Source organism: Sycon ciliatum, chromosome 12 (assembly GCF_964019385.1).
Source record: "Sycon ciliatum chromosome 12, ocSycCili1.1, whole genome shotgun sequence".
Lineage (NCBI taxonomy): Eukaryota > Metazoa > Porifera > Calcarea > Leucosolenida > Sycettidae > Sycon > Sycon ciliatum.
Window position 1 is genome coordinate 15,076,084 of NC_088654.1, and position 13,238 is coordinate 15,089,321.

At 46.3% G+C, this 13,238-nt stretch overlaps 1 protein-coding gene across 1 annotated transcript in view; it reads left to right on the forward strand.

The window, feature by feature from the left end:
- LOC135828021 (uncharacterized) overlaps window positions 1-13,238 on the forward strand; it is a 49,434-nt gene that overhangs the window by 17,113 nt on the left and 19,083 nt on the right. The window contains exons 2-3 of the mRNA XM_065340457.1: window positions 23-94; window positions 7,868-7,998. Of these exons, the coding sequence (XP_065196529.1) occupies window positions 23-94; window positions 7,868-7,998 (203 nt within the window). The remainder of the gene's footprint in view (window positions 1-22; window positions 95-7,867; window positions 7,999-13,238) is intronic.

The window sequence follows — 13,238 nt, forward strand, 5'->3', positions numbered from 1 at the left end:
CCCTTTGTCTGCTGTTGTTCAGGGATCTGTCATTCACGAATCTGAGTACGTTACCCGTGAACTTATTTGTGACTAACAGAAAGTTGCAGCGCCTGTAAGTGTTACTGGTACCGTTACATTATTTAGTGGTAATAGTGGTTGGGCACCAGCAGTTGGTTGGCTGTTGGTGTATTATATTCTTCTTCTCCAGAACAAACAGGCAAATGTAGCCTTCTTTACTGGTAAAGGGAATTGCCCAATCTCTCACGAATGAAAACAAAGGAAAGAAAGGAAACCCACGATTAATATGTTTTGCCTTTTTGGTTATGAAGGCTGTCTGATGGAAAGAAAAAAAATTATCATGTATAACCCATGCCCATTCTGGTCGTAGGGGCGTCATGTGTATCATAAGGCAGTAGCATCACAAGAACAGGAAAGAAGAACAAAAACGTAACTTAAAGAAAGGAAAAGGACCAAACAACTACAAGTTACGCTGTAATGTCCACTAACACCGCAAGTTACTAAACAATCAGATCACGTGATAACTGCTAGCCAGCTAATTGTAGAACGTCAGTACCGTCTTTAAGTGTCGTGCAATGTTATCGCATGAGCTGATTATTAAATAACTGGTGGTTTTAGTGGACAATATAGCGTGACTTGCAGTTCCTTGGTACTTTTTCTTTCCTATAAATGTATCCTTGGCTCTCCATCTGAGTCCTTTCTTGCACTCCTGAAAACCATAATTACTGTACTCAGGTAAACAAGCTGCCTATACCTATCACTATCAGCAGCAACGAGAGAGAGCGAGAGAATTGTAAGATTCATTGGTCCAGTCATTGATTTTCGTGAAGCAATTGTGACGCGGCGACCACGGGGCCTTGAGCCAGGCACCATTCCATCTAAGAAAATTAATAGTGGCAGTAGCCATCATGATGCCTTGCTACATGTCAAAACCACTTCAACATACTAAAGTATAAGAGTACAGAGGCGATATGCTTTGGTTCTGCAAGAGTGCTCAATGCCTGATTCAGGCAGAGCGGAGTACACAAAGGCACACAATGAAAACCTTGGCAAATTTATTCAGACAACGATATTATCGTTGTCTGATGATTGGTTCAGCCATGAAACTCTGAGTCACAACGGAATAAATTTGCCAAGGTTTTCATTGTGTGCCTTTGTGTAAATTATAAGAGTATTATGAGAGTGTTAGGCCTTGACGGATTATGCTAATATTTTCGTGAAATTATGCTTTTCGCATTGCTGAAAAAATTGCAGAATTATGCTATTTGTATGCTAAAAGTTATCATATTATGCCGCATTATGCTCACATATGCTACCACTAGACATGGCATGTTCTCTATTTCTTTCCTTGGCGCTGATAGGTGGAATTCTCTGCCTGTCTCGTGTCGTCAGGTTGAGCATCTATCCGTTTTTGTTTCGCTCTGTAAAGAGCACTTAGGGTTCCCTGTAACAAGACGGCAACGTCTGTAGGGCCTTCCCTATCAAAATAATAAATTCTACTACTACTACTACTACTACATATGCATAATGGTTCTGTGCAAAATAATAGGGGAATTTTGTTGTAGAGGGCGTTGTACTGTAGTAGCAAAAGTTCAACGGGGTCAACGCACCGTCCGACCTAGCTACGACCATCACTGATTGTAGTGGACTGGACATGTTATCAAGGGAGTCGTAAACCTACAACTTCCTAGTGCATCTACTTGTACTTGTAGAACATGTACAACTGTATGGAATTTGATGCGAACAGGTGGATTATTACAATTTTATGCAATTCGTATGCAATTTGCCTCGAATTATGCGATTATTCGATTTTGGTAAGAATTATGCGAAAAATTATGCTAGCATAATCCGTCAAGGCCTAGAGAGTGTGAAGAATTCCAAATATGAGACGGAAGGAGGCAGAGATAGTGAATGCCTTATTGCTTTGTCAAGTGAATCCTCTACGCTCTGACAAAAAATAGAAAAAGCAGCAACACTTGGCCATGTACAGATTTTTCATCAACAGCCACTCAAGCACTGCACTCTCCAGCCGACCTCAACACCTAGCCCAAGCACACAATCAGCAGATCGGCACGTCCGTTGGTACTGAATTCCTTCATGCCGATTTTCCGAGTATAATTATAACTCTCATCAGTGAAGGCGCATATCGTAGAATGGCTATTAACGACAGTGAAAATAACACTTTAGTACCCAAAGGTGTAAGCATAATCCCAGCGCGCAAGAGGCGCGAAGATTGTGGCTAAGCAAGAAAATCAAGTGCAAAACGTTGTGAAACACTAACCTGGGGTTGATGTAATGGACCGCTAATGGTTGAGACATGAGAGTGCTGGTAGCCAGGTGCGACATTGGCAGACCACAGCATAGCAAGCGGCGAAATGCCCATGCGTATGCACACCATCAACTCACTAACCACACCGCACCTCACCGCCATCACATAACGGCCATTCTTACCTTCCATGATACTGCTGTACACGTACTTGTAGCTTAGTAATACAATGGCAGTGGTGAAGAAAATGACCAAGAAAGGAAAGGATCATTGCATGAAAGTTACCTTCAAACGAATAAAAATAATACATAGATAGATTTTTGTTCATGGGTATCAGGTTCGGCCTCATTTTCTCATTTATTCCCGTAGCTATGCAGAAGACGTTACTTCAGTAACGTCTGGCGCTAGCCAGGGTCCACACAGATTTAATTTGGTGTTTGTTTGTTTGTTTGTTTGTGTGTTTGTGTCACGCCTCGAGCTATCCCGTATCTGTCCCGTATCTGTCCCGTATCTGTGACTACAAAGGCTCTACAGGATTGTACATAACAGCTGGCCACAATATTTACTGGCTCCCGTATCTGTCCGGTACCATCCCGTACAAACAGCTGGCCACAATATTCGTCGTATTCTGTATACGACTCCCTGGTGTAGATGGTGATTTGGACAGAAATAGGGAGACGAGGAGGAATGAATTTAGAATGGACGTTAGGTGCCGAATAGATGATAGGAGGCGACAGATCCCGTCGTCTCCAAAATAAGCGTGAACGAGCGATTCAGCGCCGGTCACAGGAAACGTTCGAAGAAAGATCCCGTCGACTCCAGAACGCCCGTGATCGGCAGAGTCCGCGCCGGTACCAGGAAACGTCAGGACAGACATCCCGTCGAGTCCAGAACGCCCGTGATCGGCAGAGTCAGCGCCGGTCCCAGGAAACGTCAGGACAGACATCCCGTCGACTCCAGAACGCCCGTGATCGGCAGAGTTAGCGCCGGTCCCAGAAAACGTCAGGACAGACATCCCGTCGACGCGCAGAAAACTAAATCTGCAGCCTCTTTTGCCGTCGGACAGGATACGTATTTTAGGAGACTGTAAAGTTATGTAATGTGCTACCATGGATTCGGCCGACCTCATTGGCTCAACAGGTCAATGTATTACTACAAAAAGGCCAGAAAAACCCTATTACTGAATTAAAATCAACTAATTTTCGCTGGCGATATAATTTGGCTGATATCGCCGCATGGTACCAAAGGGCCAAAGTAAATCGCAGACCAAAGTTTGTCATAGAGGCAAATGATGCATTATTGAGCAATGGATGCATGTGAGAGCAAAAATTGGAGATCGATTTCTTTTTGAAAACTCCAATCGGCCAAAGTTTAATACAGAGGATTAGCAAGACGAAATTCACGTTCGCGTTCGCTCTCCAAGGAAAGTCGAACTCAGTGACGGAATTCGCGTTATGAGAAGGATTAGCAAACAGAATTCGCACATGCATGACGTTGACACGACGTACATTGTGTACAGACAGTACAGCGTGGTAAATTTATGACTGCCCTGGCACGAATCCGCGATTCGTGTTCCGATTACTTTTCCGAACGAAAAATGCGAAAGTTCGCAATCCAGTTCGCGAACTGAAAAATGTTTGCGAACGCGAACGCGAATTTTGTCTTGCTAATCCTCCGTAATACGGCGAAAAGTTTCGTTTCGAGATCGGCCAAAGTTTCTCATCGGCCAAAATTTGTTGATTTACAGTATAAGGAGATAAAAAGAAAAGAAGGAGCAAACCAAAAGTGGATGAAATTAGGGAAATAACAATCTGCAATAAATTCTGCAAATACTTTTGCCTAACACATATTCAAAATGATTGAAACGTTTTTGCAATACAATGATGTGGCCAATCAGCGGAAAAAACATTTCCATCAGTTCTAATAACATGTACGATGAGCTAGGCAAAAAAAGCATAAAAGTATAGCGTAGGGCCCTGAGCTTCCAAGCTCTCTCGTTGAGTCCACAAAGGACGAGACATTTCTGTCCGCAGATTGAGTACTTCGCTCCTGCTCTTGTAGCAGCTGAGCACTTTCTTTTGGGGTAGTGCCCTTGCTGTTTGCGTTATTCAGCGCTCACTGATTTGTAAGTTTGAGCACTCCGGCAAATGTTCTTTCGGGCCTGGTTTAAATCTGGTTTTGGCACATTTATTTTTCATAGCTATCAGGTTCGGGTTTGCATAGCTATATGATTTAGGTATCACTCCACAGCAACGTGGGTACAGGGGCTGGCCCAGATCGTCGCTCGTCGGCACCCTGAACCAAGACCTGCTCAGTTGAGTGAAGCAGGGCCTCTCGAGCCGAAGCCATCTGGACGACCTAAGACAGTTTGCTGCGGATCGCAATGGATGGCGGCAGATAATCTGTCAACAGGTTAGAGTAGATAGCAGCTTGCTGTCTACAGCATTGGGTATCACCCTTCTCGGCTTTCGCCTTGTTGAGCACTCTCAGTAGGCTGCTCTAGTGCGGCTGCATCGGGCAATGCCCGCTACTTTTTGTAGTTTGAGCACTCTCGTGCTAGAGCGACCAGCTATCTTAATGTCTGTGGTGCCTCCTTTGCACCATGGCTGGTAGCTCGGCCTATTTAGCTCGTAGCTGTACTGATGAGGCCTTAATGGCCGAAGCAGCTTGCTGTCTACAGCATTGGATATGAGTAGATAGATAGGGAGAGAGATAGATACTGTAGCGGACATGGAAATCTGGCCGGTGCCCTCAGCCCGTAGGGAACGCTGCGTGCAGTGCACAAGTCATGTTATTCCGATGCGACCAGCGCGCTGCATCGCATAAATGCATGTGTGTACCGCTTATCCACGGCTGCATGGCCAGCGCCCTGGGGCCGCTAGACGTGCGATCGGATTTCCATGTCCACAACTGTATAGATACAGGGGGAGTGGTCCCGTCCACCGCAAAGAGGGCTCAACAGTGTTGGGGTGCACTGGAGCTAGTACACAATGGAAGCGGTCCTCACCAAGAAAACACAATCTGTTGCTACTCCAAGTTTCTTGAGTTATCAATCAGGCAACATATTTAACTGAAGCAGAGCTGTAAGGTCCACTAAAGATATACACAGCCACACAGCAAAGCGCACAAAAAGAAAGCGTGAAGTGTGAGGAGGAGAGGCTGCTGTGTGGAGACGGTGTAAAATTGTCCATTATTGTAACAAACAATGACTCGAGCGCGTAAACCTCTAGCAAAAGAAAACCGACAACAACGAGTATTAGCTGTTTTGGAGGATCAAGGACAGGGCCAGCTCGTACAACCCCGCAACGAATAGATGTTGCCTTTGTACCACGGAGAAGGTACGTATCCTCACTGCTGACATGACCCAAAGCCTGAACAAGAGAAGCGAAATCATTGCCAAATGTCGCCATGCCAACAAACACCGGCTCACGAAGTTCATCGGAATCACATAAACATGTGACATGGACAAAGCAACCTGATGACCACTGGAACTAGACATACTGCACTATTATTATTGTTGTGTCAATGATTAACGCCAATATCGCGGCGCAATGACCTTGCACCCCTGACGCCAGGCATGCGTTTGTGAACTCAGGATTTACGCGCTTGATTCAGCGCTTGTTACAATAATGGACAATTTTACACCATTTCCACCCATCCGCCTCTCCTCACACTTAACGCTTTCTATTTGTGCGCGTTGCTGTGTGGCTGTGTATATCTTTAGTGGACCTCACAGCCCTCCTTCAGTTAGCATGGAAATACGCATTAGTGGTCCCAATTTATAAGCGCAAAGGCTGCCGGTTGGATGCAACGAACTACAGACCCATCTCCCTACTGTGCTGTACTTCAAAGCTGTTTGAGCGCATTGTGTACGATCAGCTATATCGACACTTGTCCCCGTACTTGCATACCATGCAGTCTGGTTTCCGGCGAGGGGACTCCACACCTCTGCACCTAGTCCACCTAATCCAAAACATCATGCAGTCCCGACATTTGAAAGAACATACTGGCATGTGCTTCTTTTACCTGGCGAAAGCCTTTGACACTGTTTGGCGTAGAGGCCTGATTGCCAAGTTGGGTGCCTATGGCATTGGTGGCAACCTGCTTTGTTTCTTTGAAAGCTACCTAACTGACAGGTTACAGGCTGTACGCGTCGGCAACACCCTCTCGTCTCCCCAGGCAATTAATTCTGGTGTGCCACAGTGGTCAACCCTGGGGCCACTATTCTTTTTAGTCTACGTCAATGATCTACCGATGTCTGTCCCTAATGTTTCACTGTTCGCCGATGACACCACAGTTTCCGCTTCAAGTAGTTGCAAGCAATTGCTAGTCAATGCCCTCCAGAAAAAGATAAACTCCACCATTTCTTGGATGTTGACTTGGAAGCTGAGACCGAACACTTGTATGACCAAAGTGATGTTCTTCTGTAGCGGTGCTAGTGATCAGTTCTGTAATGTGTCTTTATCATGTCCTGGCAGCTCATCGACCATAGAAATTGTCCATGAACATAAGCACCTTGGTATAATTATTGACGACTGTCTAACATGGGCTCCTCATGTAGACTATATTTGCAAGAAAACTAGTAGTGTTCTCGGCATACTATATCCTCATCGTTCTCATTTGCCAAATACATGCCGTTCTATGTTTTATCGCTCGTATCTATTACCTATTTTCCAGTATGCATGTCAGTCTTGGTGTAGTCTAAGTCAACATCTTGTAAACAAACTTGAAATCCAACATAAATCTCTTCTTGAAATATTGTTTAACAAGCAGCGTTTATTTCCTAGTCTTGAGCTCTATTGTATCAGCAATACTCAGCCACTGCAAGATAATCGCAAACAGTAGCTTTGCGTTTTGATCCACAGAATTCGCCTAGGTAAAATTCCCATTCATCTCTCCGTATTCAATTGGTTTACTCTGTCCCGGTCCACTCGTAATAGTCTCTCCCTTCCACGTGCTAATTCAGCCGCATTTACCAACTCTCCTCTGTTTTTGTCCTACAGCCTTTGGCTGCAACTTCCCCAGCATGTTAAGACATCAAAATGTATTTCCAGCTTTAAAAATGCACTCCGATCGCATAATGTAGTACAATAGGATCTCATTGCTGGATTCTTGTCTATCCTTCTTTCTTCTCTTTTTCTACATTCCTTTCTTTTCTTTTCTTGCCGTGGTTGGCTATCACCCCTCTCTCGCACTTTGCGTGCCAATTGGTCATGAACCACGAGTTGAGTGAAATAAATAAATTAAAGATATGTTGCCTGATGATTGATAACTCAACTCATTGATAACTCAAGAAACTCGGGATAGCAACAGATAGTGTAATATTTGTGAGGACAGCTTCCATTTTGTAGATAGATAGATAGATAGACAGAGAGGGAGAGCATTAATGCATTTAATACGTTCTAGCTTATTTATAGGCCATAGACTTAATACTTTCAGTTTGTCTTTTGCCTTGTTGTATTTTCTATTGGACCAACATCCCAGTTTCAGCAAAAAAGAGTCTAGTTAATTTTTTGCACAAAATTAATTTAAGCTAACACATAAGGCATTATCATGTGCATTGTGTGCTGTGTTATTTATCTTGTCCTTGTAATAAATCAGTTATATTTTAGATACCCAAATCACTCTGGATTTGGCGAGCGCATGTGCTCTTGGTGTTGCGGAAGAAATACTCAGACAAAACAGGGGTAGAATCCGTGGAGGTCCTCCTTTGGAGTGGTTTGCCAAAAGCTGTAAGTTGAATAACAAAAGATTGCTAGATAACTTGAAAACACCCTACTTTCTCTGAAGAGGGTCTCAGCTCACCCGAATAATTGAAAAGGGTTGCTGATTCCCCCCCCCCCCCTCCCCCAAGGATATAATCAGAGCACATATGAAGAAGGGAGGAAAAAGGAGATTTGTTTGTACATTGTTTCAAGCCTCTTGTACGGGCAAAAATACCATCTTTATCAATGATAGGAATGCAACTAAAATCCAAAACAATTTTAAAATGTAAAGAACTCAAAGCAAATAAAAAAAACTCAAAAAAATGAAAAGAACCCAAACATAAAGAAAAGAACCCAACCAGCCGCACACGGAGCACACAAGAGGCAACAGCATAACAATTAATAAGTGAACTTCCTCAAAAAAGTATCAATGAAATCCATAAATGTAGACCGGAACTGGAGCCTCCGACTCAGCTAGTGCAGCAGACGAAGCACCAGCCTCCAGAAGCACGGTACGTCCGAACAGCTTCCTGCAACCTCGGAGACACATAATACAAGACCTACGTAGCGAGAAAGACAACTAATTTACTTACATCGAACATAGGACGTGACGTGACAATACTGCTCGGACTTCTTTGCTGCCAGAAGAGCGGCCACCCTTGCGTATAATGCCGATGCCACCTTCCCCATCCCTCCACTTGCCGACATCACCACTGGAACAAAAGATAACTGCTCCACGTTCCAGACACGTTCCTCATAATGTCGTCTTTTCTCCTTCTCGTGGTGTTGGTACACAGTGGTACGTGGTGCAGATCGATTTCAGCAAGTATATGGGTTAAACACCCGAACATCAAGAAGGGTTCGCTCAAATCGACTGCCTCACAAACCACTGGCAGCCACATCCAGTCGTGCATGATTCTCTACATTAGCAGTACGTTATCTCAACTGCTCACCAGTCGGCGGCTGCAACACAGGTTCAATGGAGACATTGGAGCACACCTCATCCAACAACTGGGTAGTTGTGTCTGGGATAGCGTTATGTCCTATCAACGGGAAACCTCCACGTGGACACGAAAGCGAGTGCTTCACATTGACTTTATGGCCACAGGAGCAATGGGATGGAAGCCTTGCAGGTGCCCACCCTGTCCGATACCGGAGGCACAACCCGTCCCAAAACTCCTGCTTGCTGAGAGTGCAGTAGCCCTTGGCGGATTATGCCGGCATAATATTTGGCATAATCTTGGGATTTCGTCAAAATATTATGCTCCGGCATAATTATACGGATTCCAACGTGTAAGGTCGGCATAATCCTTCGGTTTAGACAAAAATTATGCTCAGGGGCATAATACAGCTTTGTCAGAAAGCCTGCAGATGTTTGCTTTTTAAATACGTACCCCATTTACGACTCCTTTTCATAGGCCATTGGCGGATTATGCCGGCATAATATTTGGCATAATCTTGGGATTTCGTCAAAACATTATGCTCCGGCATAATAATACTCAATGTCTTCTTCACTTCGAACGCTTGCGTCTCAACGTAATGACAGTAGTACAGAACAAGACTTTGGTGTGGGTTCATTCAATGTCCGCGGCTTGTCGTCAAGCCTAAAGAAACAGCAGCTTGCTGATGACCTTCGGAAATACAAAATTAAAATTTGCAGTTTGCAAGAGACTAAAATAAAGGACGGCTGCGACGAACTAGCTGGTGACTACAGGATATTCTGCTTACCAACGGCGAACAGGCATTATGGGCTTGGGTTCGCTATTCACAACAGCCTGTTTGAACGTATTCATCGGATATGGTCAGTATCAGACCGAGTAGCTGCGATACAAATCAATTTGTCCAAGAGAAGTACTTTATCTCTCGTCAATGTGTATGCGCCAACGGCAACCCGCGTAGCGGCAGATGATGTCCATCTCGACGAGTTCTACTCAGCGCTCGGAGATTGCCTGGGTTCAGTAAGGTCCAGTTCGCTCGTTCTCGTCGCTGGCGACTTCAATGCCAAACTCGGCCAGAGGGATGACTCAGGCGGCTCGTGCACCGGACGATATGGTCGTGGACGTCGTAACTACAGCGGAGCTATGCTAGCGGATTTCTGCGAGTCGTTTGATCTCTTTGCATGTAACACTGCCTTTCAACATCCAGCTAGGCATCTGACAACCTGGACAGGTTGGAGGCACAACCCAAACGGCGGTTGCTCTATCCCTATATACAATCAAATAGATTTCATCTTGAGTAGCAGCAACCAGAAGCAGATTTTCACAGATGCCCGATCCTATGCTGGGACACTGGTGAAATCAGACCATCGGCTCGTTGTCGCACGCGCCCGTCTGAGCAGGATCTATGGTCTGTGGGCACATAACAACAACAAAAAAAGAACCGCGAAAGCTCAGAAGTTTCAGGTTCATAGATTGAGCGAGCACACCTGCCGTCAAAACTTCCAGTCCCAACTCACCCATCGGATCGCCAACGGCGCAGTAGACACATCCACACCGGAAGCACACTGGACATCGATCTCGTCTTTCATCCAGCAAACGGCAAAGAATACCATTGGACTGGCACAGCCCCCAAAGAAGCAACAGCGTTTCATGGATGATCAGCTACATTCCTGGTCAGAAGAGAAAAAACGGTTACGACTGCTGATAACTACAAGTAGGGATCCACGGCAAGTGACTGATCTGAAGCATCGGCGGAACACCCTCTCACACCGAATCCGGCTGCGAGCAAAGGAACTAGCATCGAATGAGCTGGACGCTCGGGCGAGGGAAGTAGAAGCAAAGAAGGATACAGCACAGATGTTTCATGCAGTCCATCTACTCCAGCGACAAAAACAACAGCCTATCACTGTGCATGATGAAGCGGGTAGACAAGTAATACAGCCAGTCTCGGTAGCCATCCAAATCACCGACCACTTTTCTAAGCTGTACACACCGGAGCCTGGTGCACTGTTGCTGCGGCGACCAGGCCTTGCCGACCAGGATTGCGCTATTCAGTACCGCCGGCTTGAGCGGCCCATTTCTGAGGCAGAGGTGACACAGGCAGCTGGAAAGTTGAACAATGGCAGGTCAAGTGGCCCAGATAACATGCCAGGGGAGCTGCTAAAGTACTCACCTGCCCTCGTCTACTCCAATATCGCCCAGGTCCTCAACTCTGCCGTCGAGACAGGCCTGCCCCTGAACAGCATCGGTAGTGGGTCGCTTATTCCGTTACAAAAGCCTGGCAAATCAAGGGGACCAGTCGCTCACCTACGGCCCGTGGTTTTACTCACAGCGCTCAGGAAGATTCTATCATTGATTGTGCTGCGGAGGATCAACAAGGACGTCAACAACTTCGTTGCACACACACAGAGTGGTTTCCGCCCCAGCAGAAGCACCACAGATGTTGTGTGGTCATACCGATGGTTGGCGGCTCGATGCCAACGCTATCGCTGTGCGCTGGATATCCTAGGCATTGATATGTCAAAAGCGTTTGACTGTATAAGCAGGCCACGGCTCATCTCGGTGCTGGGATCGTTCTTGCAGCCGGATGAAATCCGAATGATCAGTTACCTCCTCCAGGACACCGTACTGCGGGTTGTACTCCCATCCGCTAAGGGCCCGTCATTCCCCACTCTCCGCGGCACACCCCAAGGTGACTCGTTGTCTCCTGTTCTTTTCATTGTGTACCTTGAGGGTGCGCTGCGTGATGTCCGGCCTCTTCTTCTACCACGTCCCCCTGCCGATATCTCCCTGGGGTTACCAACTGAAACTGCCTACGCCGACGATGTGGATTTCGTGACTACTGATGGTGAGAGGCTGAGGACCCTCCTTCCAACCATATCCAACAAGCTCCTCGAATGGGATTTGAAAGTGAATGAGACCAAAACAGAGCACACGCACATCGAACGGCACACTGATCGCATCGAGGAGGAGTGGCGAACCACCAAGAAACTCGGGTCCCTATTAGGTGATGCCGAGGATATGCTACGGCGACAGCAACTGGCAACTGTTGCCTTTGGTAAACTCTGGACGCTGTGGATCCGTAGGTCGCTAGTTTCGGAGGATCTCCGCATCCGGCTCTATAATGCCTTTGTACTCCCTGTACTCTGCTACAATTGTGCAACATGGGCACCAACGAAACAGCAGCTGAGCCGTATTGAGGCCTTCCACCGAAAACAGCTGCGGGCGCTAATCGGCATTGTGTTCCCGAATCGGATTAGGAACGAGAGGCTCTATGAGCGTACCGGCGCGGTTCCTCTCCGCATTATCATCTTGAGAGCTAGGTGGAGGCTCTTTGGGCACGTCCTCCGGCTCCCGGCTGACTCCCCACCATCCCTGGCCATGGGAGCGTACTTCGCAGAGCCTCGTCCAGCGGGCTGGAGGGGACGACCAAGACACACACTACCGACGCTACTACAAGATGATGCCAAGCGGATTGGACTTTCCTTGTCAAGCAAAGTCGATCTGGAGGCGTTCCGTGCCCTTGCTGCTGACCGAAGCGGTTGGGTGGGCATCTGTGCCCGAGTGGTGTCGGCACCCTAGTTTTTGTCTTCTTTTCGCATATTTCTTCTTTTTTTTGAAACTGTTATGGTCTTTTGTATCTATTCGAAGTGGCTTATGCGAACATTTTTGGCTGGTTTGCATGATTCGCATGCCCATTAATGCAGCTGCAGGCCATGCTGATGTCTACGCGAACAAGCACATAATAATAATAATATAATAATTATACGGATTCCAACGTGTAAGATCGGCATAACCCTTCGGTTTAGACAAAAATTATGGTTAGGGCATGGCCGTGTGTGTATGCGTGGTTTCTCAATCCTCTATGTACAGCGTGAATACATAGTGGAACCGAGCATAATTCAGCATAATTCAGCATATTTGTTGGCATAATTGTGGCATAATCAAAAGCATAATTTGACGATTGGCCGAGCATAGTCCGCCAAAGACTAGACTAAAGTTATACTTCCTCAATGGGCGACACGTTAGCCAGCTCGACGATCCCTTCGCACGCGCGACTTCAATGCTGTTGCGCAGGGCCTCGGAGGAATTGATCAGCACCGCCTCCAGTGTTGCCAACCGTTCGTATTTGCCCGTATTGTAACGGAAAAACGAAGACTTGTCAGCGGTACGGATTTCTATCGAATATCCCGCAGACGATCATATATATAATCGAATACTAAAAGCATCGTAACTCCATCGTGTCTTGTGTAAATTCAACAATAGAAGGGTCTACGTGGTAGCCAAAACCCCAAGCTGTCCAATGCAACAATCGTTGAAGTGTTACGA